The following is a 19,268-nucleotide window of genomic DNA, read 5'->3' as shown; positions in this document are numbered from 1 at the left end:
TAGAGTAGAATATCATATAGTGGAGTGGCATACAGAGGAATACTGTATATTGAATTGACAGACAGAGGGGTTGCGTAGAGTGCATTAGTGTAGAGTGGAGTGGCATAGAGTGGAGCCACGTACACTGAAAAGGCATAGAGTGGAGTAGCATAGACTGCAGTGGCATAGTGTGGAGTGAGGTAGGGTATAGTGGCCTAGAGTAGAATGGCATAGAGTGGAGAAGCATGAAGTGGAATAGCATACAGTGGAGTTGTGGACAGTGGAATGGTGTAGAGTGGAGTGGAATATAGTGAAAAAGCATAGGATGGACTGGCGTAGAGTCAAACAATGTAGAGTTAAGAGGCATAGACTGTAGGTGCGTACAGTGGAATAGAGTAATGTGGAATGGTGTAGAGTGAAGTGGCGTACAGTGGAATAGCATACAGTGGGGTGGTATATAGTGGAATGAGGTAAAGTGTAGTGGAAAATAGTGGGATAGCGTAGAGTTAAGCGGTGTACTGTGGGGTGACGTAGAGTAGAATAGAGTATATTGGAGTGACTTACAGTGGAGTGGTGTACAAAGGAATAGCATTGAGTAGAGTGGTGTTGTGTACAGTGGAATAACTTAGAGTGGTGTAGCATACAGTGGAGTGGCGTAGACTGGAGTGGCGTGGAGTGGACTGTCTTAGAGTGGATTGGGGTAATGTATAGTGGTGTAGAGTGAAGTGGCAGAAAGTGAATTGGTGTACAGTGAAATAGCAGATAGTGGCATGGTATACAGTGGAGTGGCATAAAGTGGAATAGCGTAGAGTGGAGAGGAGTGCAGTGGAGTTGCATATTGTGGAATAGTGTTAGGTGGAGTTGCGTAGTGTGCATGGCGTAGAATGGAGTGGCGTAGAGTGGAGTGCCATAGTGTGGAATTGCTTACAGTGGAATAGCGTACAGTGAATTAGGGTAGATTCGAGTGTCGTAGAGGAGAGTAGTGTAAAGTGGAATGGTGTACAGTGGAATAGCATAGAGTGGAGTGGTGTAGAATGGAGTGGCATACAGTGGTGTGGCATAGACAGGAGTGAGGTACAGTGTAGTGGCGTTCAGTAGAATAGCATACTCTGGAGGGGCATAGAGTGGAATGGTGTACAGTGGAATGAAATAGAGTTGAGTAGTGAACAGTGTAATAGAGTATAGTGTAGAGTTATAGATAGGAGTATTGTAAAGTGAAGTGGTATAGAGTGGAATAGCGTAGAGTGTTGTGTTGTGTGAATTTATGTACAATGGAATAGCTTAGAGTGGAGTGGTGTAGAGTGAAGGGGTGTACAGTGGAGTGTCATTCACTGGATAGCATAGAATGGAGAGGCATAGATTGTAACAGTGTCAATTGAAGCAGTGCAGAGGGGAGTGGCATAGAGTGGAGTGGGGTACTGACATAACTGATGACATTACTGATGACAAAGTCTAAGTTTCTGTTCCCTCAAATTACTCTATAATCTGCTAGATCATCTAAGAAAAAAAGTAGGTAGTAATAGGCCTAACATCAAATACAGCTTTGCTTGACTGTATGTAAATGTGTGCATGTAAGAAATACGGTAGTCCTGGAGACAAGTCATATTCCATTTTGTAAAAGTTATAGGGTTTAAAGTTTCCCTTTGAGTAAAGTTTTAAGTGCAAACATTGAAACAAAGCAGAGATTGAGTGCAACTAGTTTGAGTTAAAGATGTTTGTTGCTAGGGTGATGCTCATATCAAAGTCTTGTTGCCAAAATATGTGGGAAGAACTAAAGCTTATCCTTCCACTATATTTTTCACCTGTGGATTTCTGTGCACATGCTGGTAATAAAGAATTGTCATGTAATGCCATCAGTAATATCTATATTGGAGATTGGAGATTTATGAAGTGCAGCTATTTATTTCCAGGTTTTCATGGAAAAGTTTAAGAGATCATACATTGTTAAAGAATGTACAAAGTATGGATGATGCATTTACGCACAGTCGCAGTATGATTATAATCCTTGTTCTAATTGTTCATACCATTCTGCAAAATGTATTGAACTATGTCATCAGTGATGTCATCAATTGTCAGTTTAACTTTAATGTATTTCTTTGATTTAAAAAAAAAACATTTTCATCTATATATATATATATGTATAGGTGTATATATGCACACAATCACATACCCACACATATATATGTAAAATTTGATTGGATAAGATTGTATTACATTTTATTCTTATTTTTTATTCTGGCATAATTCTACAGATACTCACAGGCCTCTCGTGTTAAAGTTTCGTTTTTCAGTTAGATTCTTTAGACTTTCTATGTTCAACTGTGCAATATTGTATAATTAGGGTGCCTAAATTTACTGAATCAGAATTCTTTTTTTGCTTCACTTTCTTTTTTCAGTTACATGAAAGGAAAAATAAAATATATAGTGTTTGAAATAAGATTATTAAAATAGTATTGATATAACAAATTGACATATAGACATTTAATATTTATAATTTGATAGGCATTTAATTTGTACAATATTATAAAGTATATTGTGATGAATAGACGGGCAATTAATAAAAATTTTAACAGAGGGTGTTAAAAGAACTGCGCTTTGTATTGTGCTTTGACATACCAATGGCCTCAATAGTCCAATTTAGATACAAAAGCTTTGGACCACTAAAATTAAAAATAGACATAACGCTTTTCCTGGGAACACACATGATTTAGGCGTACACTTTGAAAATATAGAGACTGTAAGTAGGGAAATAAATCAGTAACTACTGTTCATCAAGCGTCAGAAGTTTGATCTATTAAGGAGATCATGCAGATACTAACCAAAGACTCATAGGACATATAATAATATACAGATGCATGCATTTGAGGCAGAGAGGTTTAGCAAATAAATGTATGCAACTTCAGTGAAGACACAACTTTACTTAAACCAAATTAAGGAAGGAATCGCTATCAGATCAAACTGTGAAAATGGGATCAGCTGGTGGCTGTAATGTAAACCAAATCTAATTCTGTACAGAAATTGACATGGTAAGCAACTAAAAAAGTATAAATGGTGTTCCAAATATATTGGACGTTTAAGGCTAACAAGTGTATGACTACTGGTCAGTCCATCTGATGGAGATTTCACCTTCTTGCCAGCCAGACACAATTGTTGATCCAACGTTGAATATATTTTAGACATTTATAAAACAATGGAGCTGATGATACGGGCAAGTCATCCCATGGCGGGACTCTGTAAGCATACAAAAGAAATAACATGAACGAGGTGCAGTCATTATTTTCTCGCTGCCACGAAGGTGACAGCGAGGAAACACAATTCTCTCCAGCCTGATGTCCATTCCATGCAAAGTAAAACAGATGCCTGCAGGGATGGGTGTTAAGCAGTCAAGTTAACATGTGGCAAATGTACTTTTGGACTACTCAGGCATGACTAATAGTTTGCCTGTCTCCACCAGGTGCACAATTGTTTATTGACATGGGTATATTTACAAGTATTACCAGGTTGGGAAAATATTTACAGAGGGCACGTGACCACTCACAAATTTACAGATTTTTGTCCGGTGTTCTTCGAGGTTTTTTTTTTGCACTTGGTAATCCTTGTGAATAAATGTGATGCACCACAGCCTGATACATTCCAGAATGGAGTATGGCTTGAAAAAGGTGGAAGACAAAATGTGGAGGTCTGAAAAACCAGACAAACAGACCGTCTTGGGTTGAAAAGTATAACACCATACAACTACAATTGATCTTGTGAAGGGCAGCATTCCCAAATTAAAAAGGTAAAGTAATAGATGAGTGCAAGCACTGTGACAAACGTTTATTAATAATGATATCTTATACAGTAAAACAACACTGATTAAAGCAAGGTAACTTTATTTGAGCTTATGTATCATATTCCACACATATTCACACTTTACCGTGCTTAGTGCTGTTCTCCTTTCATTTTCATTTTGATCAGACTATGTGATCAAAGAGGATCTCACAATTGTCACTTTCTTTTTGTCAAAATAATGCATTGCAGAAGACACGTATACTGCTTAGCATTGTGCGATAACGTGAACACCTGATACTTTTATAGAGGGCATGTAACTCCTATTTATTCACTTGTGTATGTCACTGCTTACTAAATTGATAACTTAATTTGTGTTATTTGGCAATTATTTCTGAGGTTGGACTCCTCTTATCAGAAAATGACTATGTATTAACCTCTTTCTTCAAAATGAAATAGACATTACAAATTAAGCACTTAATATCCTTAACTGGAAGTTGTGTCATCCATGACTCTTACACAACCATGTACTGACTTAATAGATAGTTCCTAAAGAAATGTTGGATTATCATATTCCATTTATATTATGCCACAGAAAAAAACACCCTCAGTGCAAGAGAATAATACAGTATAATAGTCCTGAGCAACCATGTATGCAAATTCAGGAATTAAAGACAGATTAAATTAATGAATTGGCAGTATTCTTCGAAATAACACAGTGGTGGTAGCTTCAGTACTTAAAATGACTGCTCAGTATCTTGCACAGAATTGGTGTTTCAATTAATTCCCTCAATTTCATGTTATTTTTATATCCTTTTATAAAAATGGTATTTCTCTTTTGCTGCAGCTGAACTCTCAGGCCTGCTCTTCATCGGAGACGCAATATTACAAGTAAGCCCTGTGTGTTGTTTTCGCTGTACAATAACACCATTTGTTTTAATTGAAGTAAATTACATGTTGAACCTCTCTTCCTTGCAGATAAACGGTATTAATGTGAGGAAATGCAAACATGAAGAAGTGGTGAGCTATCCTGATCTTTATCTTAAGAATGAGCTGTAAGCTATTGTGAAGTGGCTGGCAATATCACTGTTATTCATTTTTGCTAATGGCATGACTCAAGGAGTTTGAAATACTCAGATAATAGTCTCTTGTTGGTCCTTATCCCACTAGACTATTTAAGCTTTTCGTGCTGAAATAGAATCCTCCACATGAAGCAAATGCATATTCTGATCAATAGAGGCTATAGAAATCCACAGGCAAAGCGTCATAGGAAATACTTCATGCTAAGCTTTTTTGAAGCGCCATTAACACGATTTCCATTTACACGAGATCTGTACTAAGTTACAACCCACACATAACAACTACAGCAGCGATTATCTAAACTCAAACTAGCTACTCCTCCACGTTTGTTGATGTGGAATGGCTTGTCCTATTTCTATTATACTGGATGTATTGTACCACTCTACATATGCTCTCAATTCTTCTAAGCCTTCTCCTGGAAGTGTGTATCCATTAACAGAGAATTGCAATTGAATTCTGGCTAATTTAAGTATATGCCATGTGTTGGTTTAGTTTTATAGCTATCCAATTCAATTTTAGTTTGTATATTTGATTATCAGGCAGATGTTTCCCACCTTCAGGTGTGTTTCAATATATGGTTGCTAATATTCAAAGCCTTTTGGTAGAGACCATTCTGACTCACTATTAGGAAGGGACGCCCTTTGCACTCCCCTTCATAATAGCGACTTTCAAACACTATTTTGTGAGTCAACGACTCGCAAAATAGTGTTTGTAAATACCACCACCCTTTTTTGCAATCGCAAACGGGCCGATTTCCTATTTTGACCGCAAAAAAACTGTCATACATCTGGTCCCAGGTTCTCAAATAAGGCCTCATTATGGAGCTAATTAGAAGGTTTTGTAAGTATCTCCTAGAGGAATGTGAGCCCCTCCCCTCAAAATTGCAGCACAAGATAATAATAACATGCTAGGCTAGTTACATCGAAGTCAAAAAGACCGTGGTATAAAGGTAAATTAAGTTTTAAATACAAAGGCAAACGTGATCAGATTAATCATATTCATTAATCAAGAGGTACTGAATATCAGAAATCATGTGGTGAAAAGGATTCATTTATTCCTTTACTCTTCACCTTATAGAAAAGGTATTCATCAAATTCAAAGACAGCCAGTGAATATATTTTTCCCACCATAGAGGCACACAAGCCTGGGGTTTTTTAAGACTCAAACATACATTTAGAATAAAAGTCAACATTACAAAAATCATACATTTAAAGAAAAAGAAAACTATTTTACAGTTACACAAGCCGGATGATTATTCAGGGATAGAACATATAGATAAACATCACATAAATCATAAAATAAAGATAAAACATAACAGGAAAGAACTATAGAGATAGGTATACTGATGTGCCCACAGCCAACGTGAGAAAACAAATATCCTAAAAATGATGACACTCTTATACTCAATGCAAAAAATATTTGGTGTGATAGACAATCTTTACAACCTATGCCCAAATTAATATATGTGAAGCTAAAATAGTTCAGGAGACATCTCTCCATTGAGGAATTAGCATATGTACATGAAAGCCACTCTACCAAATCTGAAAATAAGCACGACGTAATAGTCTAGGAGGGAGACGAGAGAAAAGAGGTAGTTAGTTATAAGTTTATCAGGGACCTATTATCCAGTAGTCTAAGATTACAGCATGCCTGTAAAATTTCCTGAGAGGATATGCCATTCTTATAGACCTAATCATCAGTGCTGTAAAATGTGAGGTGTGATAGTAGTCACAAGACGGTAGCATTAATTAGTAGTCAAGAGCTGGGGATGCCGTACCGTTCTTACTTTTCTGTATGTGCGGCCCTAAATGTAGTATCCCTAACATCAGGTAAAGTCATATCTCATGCGGTGTGGTTGAGAAGTGCCATCTTAAGGAAAAACTGTTAAAAGATATATAACACGGCTGCAATCAGTGTTAATCTGAAAGTGGGGATGTGATTACGTGGTTGAATTTAAAGGCAGACATATTGAAGTGGCATGGAAGTTGATTTACTGCTATCTGGAAATTACTGTAATCATATTGGGATTATATATATTTTTTATATATAATTATATATATATATATATATATATATATATTTTGCTCACCAAAGCACTCCCGTTACAGAAGGCGCGCTTCCCACAGCTGGTGCGAGTCGCAGGGACGGGCTTCCCCTGATTATTAATTTTTCACCAAGAAATTAGACTCGCACTCATCCAGGATATGATTTCAGAAGGTTTTAATTATTCAAGTGCCATTACAGCACACAGCACTCTACTCCACCTACTCGTTTCGATCCAAAGACCTTGCTCATGGTTACAAACATTTGTCCTTCTTCTCTTTTACTCTTTTATACCAGTCAACTATATCAGCACTGTTATGGTGCCTTATGGGGCTGATATATACATATATATACCAGCACTCTTCACAACCTCCACAATCGTGGCGAAATGAAGAGACGGACCCCACGGCTTCAGCAAGGTAAAATTTATTTCAACCTTTCAACGGGCGACGCGTTTCGAGCATCCACGCGCTCTTGTTCACACACCGTGCACCCGGTCAGCTTTATGTTTTAAATACTTTTTTTTAGTGTTGCTCAGTTGTTCCACCTCCTTAGTGAGTCACATGGTCAATCATAAACATAGAAAACATGCTGACGTTTTCCTAGGTCCTATACCAGCTCTGTATTGGCTTGTTGATGCAAAGTATTTTGTTTTTAGTCCACGATCATTTTTATATTTTATATATACACGGACTGAAATACACTGCATAACCTGTACTTATCGTTTTAACATTTTTGGAAAAAACGGAAAGTTGTCAAATAATATTACTGCATAAATGCATGATCCATTTGAACTGGGCAACATACCTATATACTGAAATATTGCTTTTGAATATAGTTATGTGACATTGTATGTACGTGATCAGAGAGTGCTGTGCATACTTAGATTAAAAATATATAATAAACATAATTTAATTTATAGACTATGTACAACTCGCTGCATAAATGCATAATGCGTTAATTAACACAACATCTGATCCTACACAGAATGCTTGAATGCCACACCAACAGTGTGGTGCTGCCTCAAATGAATAATTATCTAACATCACTACATGACAACAGTTCTACCACTTTATCACCCTTACATGCCACAATGAAACTATAACTATTACTTAAGCTTCATTACAGCCGTGGACCTAACTTGACCGTTTCCATAAAAACCAATTATAAGTGTCTTGACACGTGATAACCTTCAATTGATATCTACAGCGGTCAGTTAATTTGTACCGTGAAATATCTCTATTTCACCCCTTAACTACTCAGACCTATGCACTCTTTTTCTTTACAGAAACAAAACCCAACATTTATTACAAATCCTGTGTATATATACCTATTTACATGTGGTGACAATACAAAAAAGAAAAAAGAATATTTCATCACTATTCACATTTGTGGTCTGATACGTAACGGGATATATATCTCAGCCTCCTTCTATTGATAACAATACATATCATATTCACAGCAAAGCACTGGGTCTCATAGCAGCCATAATATTCATCTATTTCGAACCTAATCTGACTCAGGGTTTTTCGTCAGTGAAAAAATGATTTGTTGCTTCTTTCGTTGTACGGGGAACATGGAAGGGAGAGCTAAGCTAGCACTGAGATGGGCTCTCTACTTCTACTGGAAGTTGTACAAATCCTCAGTTGTGTTAAGCCCGTTAGGGTATTTGCTGTCTAACGCAACTATATATTCAGTTTCCCTTTTTCTCAACGCCTGCTCTCTATCTCCTCCCCTCCTCAAGTGTGCAACCGCGTCAATCACAAAATACGTGAGGCACGTCAGATCATTGTTATGTGTGCATCTGTAATGGCGGGCTACTGGATAGGCACTGTCACTATTCACTATTGCCCTTAAATGCTGCAATATCCTGACGTGCACCTGCAGCTTAGTGCTGCCCACATAATGTAAGTCACAGGTACACGACAGGATATACACAGCATATTCACTTCGACAGTTGTAATAACCTCTTATTGCCGTACTGACATTTGAAAAGGGAGTATTGTAGTGCGCGGTATTGGTGCCAAATTTACAAGCTCGACATGTCGAGCACTTAAAGAAACCGTCTTTCAGTTTGAGCCAGGTACTGCCACTACCCAACTCTGGGCTTGTTTTCACAATTCTGTTGCGCATACTGTTAGCTCTCCTATGTGTGATGGTAGGGGTATCAGGCACCTCTCGCTTAGGACCCCATCTGTCATCAAAATTGGCCAATGTTGCCTTACAATGGATCTGATTTTTCTCTCCTGCTTGCTGAAAGTTAAAATCAAGCGCGGAGCTTCATTGCCGTCTTGTTCTTCCAGGACCTTAGGTTGTAATAAGGATTCCCTAGATCTTTCTTGACATTTGGACATTGCCCTTTGTAGTGTCACCTCACTGTATCCCCTGGCTCTCAATCGTGCCACCATCTCTTTCGCTCCCAACTCGAATTTCTCAGGGGTGTTACAAATTCTTTTCAGACGCAGTAGTTCCCCATAGGGAAAACTTTTTATCACGTGTCTGGGATGTCCACTGCTGGCGTGCAAAATACTATTGCCTGCAGTGGTTTTACGGAACAGTGATGTAGTTATGATACAGTTATCCACTGTGATGTCAACATCCAAAAATTCTGACCTGTTTTTGCTAATGTTGGAGGTAAAGAATAAGTTGCCTTGATTATTATTCAGACAATTTACAAACTCTTGGGCGCTAGAATCATCCCCCTCCCATACACAAAACACATCGTCAATAAAGCGCATCCAGTACTTTACATGATTAAAACTGGGTGTGGTGATGAGACTCCGCTCCTCCCACCAGCCTGCGTGTAAACACGCATAGCTGGGGGAGAAGCATGATCCCATCGCCACACCCCTGACTTGTTTCCAAATGTCCTTGCCGAACATGAAGAAATTATTATGTAGAAACCAGTCCACCAATTCGCACAACATCTTATTTAACCCTGGGCGGCCAGCTACGCTCTGTGCACGGAGTGCACGGAGTGCCGTCTCCTACGCATTTTGCGTAGCGGGCGTAGCCAGGCGGCACTACGCGCGCTCCGCAGACGGTGCGTAGCTGGCCGCCACCCGCCTCCCTCCCGCCCTCCCTAAATACATAAATAAACAGTATAAAAAGCTTTTAAAAACACTTACCTTGTCTGCCGCGTCCCCGGGGCTCCCTCTCGCCGTCCCGCGATTCGCCCCGCCATTTCGGATCCTAATGCGCATGCACGGGCGGCCGCGCATGCGCATTTCTCATGAGGAATGCGCATGCGCGGCCGCCCGCGCATGCGCATTAGGATCCGAATCGGTGGCGGCGCGAATCGCGGGACGGCGAGAGGGAGCCCCGGGGACGCGGCAGACAAGGTAAGTGTTTTTAAAAGCTTTTTATACTTTTATTTATGTATTTAGGGAGGGCGGGAGGGAGGCGGGCGGCGCGGAGTGGGGCTACGCGGAGTGCGCGGGTGGGCGTAGTTGTGTGCCCACTTCGCGTAGCTCCGCGGAGCCCCACTACGCACACTACGCCCAGGGTTAATCTTATTGTGGCCATAGCACTCACAGGATCTGCTTCCAAGATAGTGCTTGATGGCTTCAACACCTTTAGAATGGTCTATACAGGTATACAATGACTCAATGTCCAGAGTCATGATGCACCATTCTTCCTGCCACTGAATGTCATTTAATTTGTTTAAAAAATCTCCAGTGTCCTTCAGGTAACTTGGTAAACCTTTCACTAGATCCTGTAGATAAAAATCAATATAGCGGGAAATATTTTCACTGATGCTGTTTATGGCTGATATTATAGGCCTACCAGGAGTTGGTGTTTTCATCTTGTGTACTTTTGGTATTAAGTACAGAATGGGTATCACAGGATTCTCCACATTCAGAAATTCAAACTCAGAAGATGATATTAAATTCGATCTCTTATAAGATGATAACAATTTTTTCAAACCTTCCCTTGCTTTTTTTGTAGGTCAGGCCATTAGATCTAACATAACAGCTGGTGTCATTCAATTGTCTCATGGCTTCAGTAATATAGTCGTTTTTTTGCCACAAAACTATATTACCGCCTTTGTCTGATTTATTTATGACCACTTCCTGGTTGTTGCTCAGTTTCTCCATTAAATTCTCATATTGCTTTTGTTTGAAAGACTGCACAATTACCAATTTATCCAATATAACTTTGACTGCAGCAGAGGAACAACTTCTGCTTTTGGCCTTTGGCTTTGAAAGAAAGCCTTTGGCTTTTCACTTTCCGATTTAATTTCTTTAAATCTTCCACAATACACTCGTGAAAAATATCCACAGCGTCTTTGGAAATGACAGGTATAAATGTACTAACTGGTTTAAATGGGCTTTCCCCTGCTCCTTTCTGTTTTATGCCAATGCCTCGTGAATCCTGCTGCGTGTTGGCACATTCCATGTTTTCCATGCCATTCTGCGAACTTGACCCTTTGCCTAAATCACAAAGTGTGAGTAATAGTTTAGCATCTGCAGCCACAGTGTGTGGAAATTTGCGACCTTGTTCAATCCTGTGTCGCTCTTTTTTTCACCCATATTTGTGGCAGGTTTGATTGCAAGAAACATTTTCATTTTCAGCTTATAAAGCGGAACACATCTGCTCTCGTGCATGTGTAGTTAAAAGTACTTTCCGGGCAGTAATTAAGCCCTAAAGCCAGAAGTTGTTCCTCTGCTGCAGTCAAAGTTATATTGGATAAATTAGTAATTGTGCAGTCATTTATTGCTTTTTCTTGTTGAACCAAGGTTTCTTTTTTGGTTGTTGTTGCGGCTTTGCAGCACTTTCTCTTCGCCCTACGCTTTGCGTTCCGCCTTTTCCGCTGTTGTAATTCCTTGTCCTGGGACAGAGCTTTTGTAGACGCTCCTCCACTAAGAAATCAATCTCTTCACCCAATTAGGTATTTCACTGGCTACGCCGCTTTCTGTTAAACTTGAATCCGAATCTGTGGCGCTTGACCCACTTGTGAGGGAAACAGTGTCTACATCCGACCCAGCATTGTTGCTAGCTGGTTCGCATGGCCCCCTTGGTTGACCTTTGTTCACGTTAATTTTGGATATCCTTAACTTCTTTGCTTGGTCGTATTTACGTGAAAAGGTATAAATTTGGCCCAACTCGTAATCTCTTTGATCTCTCGCAAATTTATGCACTTTGCGAACCTTGATTTTTTCTTCATGTTTGCGGAGCCTCTCACTGATTTCCTTACGTGTGGTTCCAATTAATAGTTTGATATCGCCATCAGTAATACTGTCAAGCTCTCTATATATACATTCACTGAAAAAAACATAGGTTTTAGGGGTGTTATAGTTAGCTGGACATTTCACTCGTACAAAACCATTGAAATTCCTCTGATATAGTTAGTTGTACTAAGTATAACTTGCGCGCCCGCAATCCACTGCTGATGATGTCACATATGACATCATTCATGACAGACATCATTCATGACATGGTCAGCGACATCACTGATGACATCATCCAGTGAATGTGGTTTGGTTCGATATTTAAATATGTATTATATATATATATATATATATATATAGAGAGAGAGCAATCTGCATTGAAGAATGAGTGGATGTACAAGTGTCTGGATGGAGGATTTAGTAGCACTGTGATTGACTGTTTAAGTGACTAATTTAAAGTGTCTCACTAAATATATGGGCTAGTGATTAAACTGTGTGAATATCTGTATCACTCTATCTCTTGTTGTGTAAACTACTACATACATTGGTTACTAGCTATGTGAAAGTCTATATTAGTTATTAATTAGTTAAGTGAGTATTTGTATGGGATAAAGAATGTGTGTAGTTGAGTGGGAGGTGTGTGACTGTCCAAAGATGTGTAAATAGTTGATTTACTATGTATATGAGGTTAAGACTGTATGTGCAAACAGTTGTTTGGGTGAGTGAATCTCTTTATGGGTGTGGTGATGAGTAAATATATTTCTCAATGATACATGTCCAACAAAGTAGAAATATAAAAGCCAGTGTATGTGACATTTGCTGTATATAAATAAGTATACATAAGACTCAGTGATTGTATGAGTGACTGTATCGAAAACTGTATACTTGTTATAGTGATTTTATAACACACTAAGTATGACTTACTATCTATATGAATAAATAAAGTGGTGTTTGTATAAGTGTGTAGCGTTGTAAATGTAAGTATGATCAATTGTTTGCATAAGTGAGTAGAATGACTGCATAAGTGAATAGGATGTGTGCTGGTGTGTAATGTCGATGTAGGTGTATAAGTATATTTAATAGTGTTCTATTGATCTTTGTTAGCATGTATGAGTGAATCTATGGGTAAGTGTTTAGATGTGTGTACAGATGTAGGAATCACTGAATGGGTTTTTAGAAACTGTTTTTGGTGTGTCAATGGTTTCAAATATGGTACTCCATATTTTATAATGAGTGTTGAAAGGTTAAACTAGTGTAGGATAAGATGTATCAGATTGTCACGTGGATGTTGTCATCTGTGATGTCATTTGAGATGTCATCAGTGATGTCACTGACCATGTCATGAATGATGTAATATCTGACATCATCAGCAGTGGATTGCGATGCGCGAGTTATACTTAGTATAACTAACTATAAGGGAGGAATTTCAATGGTTTTGTACGAGTGAAATCTCCAGCAACTATAACACCCATAAAACCTATGTTTTTTTCAGTGATTATCTAAGGTTTTTTCTAATTCCTAACTATAACATGCCTGAAACCTATGGTTTTTTCAGTGCATTTCAAGGTTTTTTTAATGCTAATTTCCAACTATAACATATCTGAAACCTATGTTTTTTTCTGTGAATTTCAAAGGTTTTGTAAATGACAATTTTTAAATGTATTAATTGTTATATTTATTTTTTTTATTCTGATTTACTACATTTTTTAAACTATTTATTTTTAGATATTTATTTTTTAAATTACATTATAAGTACATTAAACATTACATTACAAAATATACTTTCTCAGAATGAATTCATTTACTTTAAATACTTTGCAAATAGTCAATAGACTTTTAAGTGCAGTAGTTACTGTTGGTACAATGGGCAACACAATTTCAAACACAATGCAACATTGAGCTCAATGTGCATTTCTAGTTAAATGCAATTAGTTACTTTATGGATTACTTTTCTAACCACATGACTGGATCCTAGATTCAGTCCTTGGACATCTCCTGTAAACAGTTGAGTAAAAGTGTTTTGGTTACAGTAGTGATTTTTAAGGAATATTATTGTATTTTAAAAGTTGACAGAACTTTTTTGACATAGAATCACCAATGTTATCCTTTGAGAGGAAATTCACTTAGCAGGTAAGTAGTGTTATCATTACTTTTTCTTACTCAGTGGTGGATCCTGGATCCAGGACTGGTGCATCTCCTGCAAATAGTTGAAAGAATGTGTTTAAGTCATACAGGCGATTTTTAGGGAGTATTTTTAGTTTGTGAAAATAGCCACAAAACTTCTCTGGTGAAAACCAGAAAATGGATTCCTATGGAAGGAAATACAAGTTACTGGTAAGTACGGTTAGAATTACTTTTCAGGGTCAATGCTGGGCTAAAAGATGCAGCCCTAGGTTCTCTCCTGATAACAGGTGAGTAAATTGGAATTCGTTGTTCGGATGATTTTAGGTTAATATTTTAAAGTTCCAAAACTCCACACTTAGAAGAATTTCCAAGTGAAACCAGTCAATGGTAGCCTATGGAAGGAAATTCAAGTTACTGATAAGTATGGTTAGAATTACTTTTCAGGATCAGTACTGGGCTCAAAGATGCAGCACTGAGGTCTCTCCTGATAACAGGTGAGTAAAGCGGAATTCGTAGTACATCCAGTAAGTGCCACAGAGCTGCGTAGCAGAGAGTTGTAAAAAGGGGCACGGCCTGCACCACCTCTCTGCAACGCAGTGAATTGACACTTCCTGGAAGCACCTGGTGGGCTACTTGGCCCCCATGGTCCGTCAGGTTTGAAGTGGAATTTTTTCCCCAACTTAAAACGCGCCACAGGACGTGTTTGCACACATCACGTCAGGCCCGTCCCCTCCCTTCACCACTGTGTAAATGCGCCCTATCACCGTTCTAAGTTGAGAGATTAGGTCCCCTTCAATCCTAAGGTTCCCTAGGGTCAAACTAGCCCACTAGGTACCTCCAGTAAGTGCCACAGAGCTGTGTTGCAGAGAGGTGTAAAAAGGGGCGTGGCCTCTGAACACCTGCCTGCAACGCAGTTCCCTGGTGCATACTGGAGATACCTGTTGGGCAATTTGGCCTTCAGGGACGCTCAGTATTGAAAGAGAATTAATTCACCAACTTAAAACGTGCCACGAGGCGCATTTGCACAGTGGTGAATGAAGGGGGCGTGGCCTGAGGTGACATGTCTGCAAACACGCCCTGTGGCGCGTTTTAAGTTAGAGAATTAATTCCTCCTCAATCCTGTGGGTCCCTGGGGCCAACTAGCCCAGCAGATACCTCCAGTATGAGCCAGGGGGCTGCGTTGCGGAGAGGTGTTTGTAGACCACGCCCCTTTTTACAACACTCTGCAACGCAGCTCTGGGCGCTTACTGGAGGTACCTGGTGGGCTAGTTGGCCCCCAGGGACCCTCAAGATTGGCAAGTAATTAATTCTCCAACTTAAACCGCGCCACAGGGTGTTTATGCACACAAGTGAACTCAGGCCCAGCCCCCTCCCTTCACCACTGTGCAAACGTGCCCCGTGGCGCGTTTTAAGTTGATGGATTAACTTCCCTTGAATACTGAGGGTCCCTGGGGAGCAACTAGCTGACCAGCTACCTCCAGTAAGCACCACAGAGCTGCATTTCAGACAGGTGTAAAAAGGGGAGTGGCCTCAGAACACCTCTCTGCAACGTAGCCCCTTGGTGCATAGTAGAGGTTCCTGGTGAGCTAATTGGCCCACAGGGACCCCAGTTTTTGAAAAGAATTTGTTCCCCCTCTGCAAACGCGCCAGGGGGCGCATTTGCAGAGTGATGCTGGTAGGGGGCGTGGCCTCCAGCATGATGACGGTATTTTTCTTTTCACAATATTTTGGCCCTGGGGACCCCCTCCCCCAGGGCCTGCCTGCTATTTTTTTTTGTATTAAAATTTCTGGAAGGGGGACGCGTGGCCCCCCTCCAGAGGCCATAAACGGCCCCGGGGACCCATCCCCCGGGCATGGCCCTTTTTTAAAAACATTTTCTACTTCTAGGAGGGGGGCTGCCTTGGGCCATTTATGACCTCGGGGACCCCATCCACCGGGGTTGGCCTTTTTTAATTACATTTTGGGGACGGGGGCGCATGGCTCCCTCCTGGGCCATTTCTAGTCCCTGGACCCCATCCCCCGGGGCTGGCCCTCTTCCTTGGGGACCTTGTTTTATTTTTTTTTGCCGGTGTGTTTTACCACGAGGAATGCCGCGTTGCTGACGGAGGTGTTTCAGACCTAAGAGGGCCCTGTAAGAGGAGACGCATATAGTACAAATTAATAATATAGCAGCTTCTATACTTATATATGAAATATCAAATACCCTGCAGGTTTATATTACTGTGACCACGAGGCTTCCACACAAAAAAGAGGGGGAATAAGAAAAAAACGAATTGGATTGAGAAAATGGCTGGGATCAGCATTCTCTCGCCTTTCTAGACCTTGGTGCAAGTTGACAAATTGAATATATATCGATTCCAATAGATGCTGCATGATACAGTCGTGGTATAAAGAGATATATAACAGGATAGAGAATACTTGAACTTCTATCCCACACCCTATATCGGAAGGATAGGTATACCTCCTTCAAACTTGTTAAGCGTGATGCCTCTTTGATTCAATACATTATATTTTTGGGTGGTTATTTTCCCCGGGCTGAGTAGACACTCTTCTTTGTTTTCTAGCTGGTCCTGAAGAAGGTGGCATGTCATCCTTGTTGAGCCACCGAAACGCGTCGACTAGAGCCTAATCAAGATCCTGTCTTGTGCAGTTGTTGGATATAGTCTATGGAAACTGCTATGTCACTCCTCCCAGATTGATTGAATGTGCGTTTGGGGAAAGTGATTCCATGGTATGAAAGTGTGTGTGTGAGTTTGAAGAGTGTCTTCTCTCGCGGGATTAAAACGGGTTGTGTATTTTATGCCTTTTTGATTGTTTGTTTATATATATATTGATTTTGGATAATTTATGTATTGTTTTTCTGTAAAAAAAGAGAAAAATATGGTATAAATGCTTATAAAAAAAGAGAATAAGATAGAAATATTTTTAATAAAAGAAATTAAAAATATATTTTTGTGAATTGGTTTGTTTTTCGAATAGTTTTTGTATAGCTCATTATGAAAAGGGATATGATACCAATGTAAAATAACTGTAGGTCGGAGGGAGACTTTTTATGCTTTGATGGTTTTGTATTTCCCCTCTTCTCCCTGCCCTTATATTACTCTTCTAGAGGGGGTCCCCCCTTTTTCTGCGCAGGGTCCCCAATCCCCCCACGGTCCCAGCCGGCTCCCCGCATCCTGCTTGCTTTTCTACACGGGGAGCAGCTACCATGCTGCTCCCCATGTGGAAAAGCAATTTGCTTTGCTATTTGGAAGAGAGAGCAGGTTTCCTGCTCTCTCTTCCAAAGAGCAAAGCAGTTTTCCATGGCAGGGTGGCAGCCGCAAGGCTCCCACCCTGCCATAGCAAACTACAGTTTCCCAGGGTGGGCACCCCAGGACACTGCAGGAGCCGGCCCTGGGGGGGTGGCGGTCCCCAGGGCCATCACAAGGCTCCAGGAGAGGGGCCGTGCGGCCCCCCTCCCATCATCTGCCAAGCCTCGGGGTGGTGGTCCCCGGGACTGGGGGGGTCCGTCATTGACCCCCAATTTAAATATTTAGTGCCCTGGGGAGGTGGCAGTCCCGAGGCTTGAGCCCCCCCCACACAGGGTACAAATATTTTTTTTAAAAAGCCCCAGGGGTGGTGGTCCCTGGAGATGCGAGGGGGCAGAGTGACCCCCACAAATAAAAGTGAAGTTGAGCCCCAAGGGGTGGCGGTCCCCCGGGCTAGGGGGGTGTTTTAGTGGCCCCTCTACATTTAAGTTTAAGCCCCGGGGGTAGCAGTCCCCGGGGCTGCGGGGGGGGCCCTTGTGCCCCCCCGCAATTAATCAAACTTTTCCCCAGGGGTGGTGGTCCCCGGGGCAGTAAGGGGGGGATTGCCCCCCCACACTCGTTTTCAAAATGCCCCTGGGATTTGGCCCCCCTCGGGGCTAATTGGCATTGAAGCACGGGAGTCATTCATTTTTGATTTTCATTGGCAGGATCCGCGCATCCAGCGTGGATTTTGCCGTTTTTTTTTTTTTTAAAGGAAACATTTTTGGGCCTTGGGTGTCCTTGTGGGACCCCCTGAGCAGGCCTAGGGGGTCAGGGTGTTTCTACCCTGCCAAGATGGCTACAAACACTTCCTGATTTGGAGTGTTGTCAGCCAATTAGAATACAGCTCATGCATGGCAGGGTGCGCTTCGGGGGTGCGGATCCTGCGCAGCAATAGATATATATATATATATACTTTTAAATGTCATTTTCTCAGGAACTACTGAACGGATTTACACCATTTAAGCAAAAGGCGCGAGTCTGAACTGAGGACTACCAAATTTGGTGTAAATCCGTTCGGGCTGTAGCTGCGTCAAAAGGTCCTACGGAAAATTGCATGGGGAAAACATGTTTTGGGATCCCTCTTTTTTCTCAGTCCCCGCTACACGAATCATCCCGAGACTTTCAGGAAAGGAGCGGACCGGATATGATAATTAGTTTTAAAAACTTTGCGAAGATTCATTAACCAGTGCCAAAGTTATTCCAGATAGAATGTTGCAGATTTCCTATGGAAAATAGGTCCTAACTATAACTACCTACTGGCGAACTGCAAGCAGGTAATATGTATATATATATATATACCGCAGTGGCAGTGGCAATTTACAAGGAAGCGCATCTGATGAAAGCTTATTGCTGAAACGCGTCATGAAAACCTTGACCAATAAAGAATTTTGTTTTGTGCCCCCTTGTCTATCTTGTGGAAGAGAGACTACCTGTGGAAATATATATATATATATATATATATATATATATATATATATATATATATATATATATATATATATATATATATATATATTACCTACTGGCGGTCGCCAGTAGGTATATATAGTTAGGATTTTTTCTCTATGGGATTTTTGAAAATTCTATGTCTAATAACTTTGGCGTTTGTGGACGGAATTGGCTGAAATTTTCAGGAAAATTGCACATTTTGTTTCTGAGCAGCCCTTGAAAATTTGGGGGGGGTTCGTCAAGGGGGGGCCGAGAAAAAAGGTGGGTCCCAAAACGTGTTTTTAACATTGAGTTTTCCATAGGGCGGTTGGCCTCACTTTTAGCCCGAACGGCTGAATGGATTTGCACGAAACTTGGCAAAATT

At 40.6% G+C, this 19,268-nt stretch overlaps 1 protein-coding gene across 1 annotated transcript in view; it reads left to right on the top strand.

Annotated features, from left to right (window-relative positions):
* The window catches only part of SNTG1 (syntrophin gamma 1), a 1,650,669-nt gene that overhangs the window by 296,752 nt on the left and 1,334,649 nt on the right, over positions 1–19,268 (top strand). The window contains exons 5-6 of the mRNA XM_078686185.1: positions 4,595–4,638; positions 4,726–4,767. Coding sequence (XP_078542311.1) covers positions 4,595–4,638; positions 4,726–4,767 — 86 coding nt within the window. The remainder of the gene's footprint in view (positions 1–4,594; positions 4,639–4,725; positions 4,768–19,268) is intronic.

Source organism: Lissotriton helveticus, chromosome 4_1, assembly GCF_964261635.1.
Source record: "Lissotriton helveticus chromosome 4_1, aLisHel1.1, whole genome shotgun sequence".
NCBI classification, from domain to species: Eukaryota; Metazoa; Chordata; class Amphibia; order Caudata; family Salamandridae; genus Lissotriton; species Lissotriton helveticus.
This window is presented reverse-complemented; position numbering and strand designations above follow the sequence as displayed.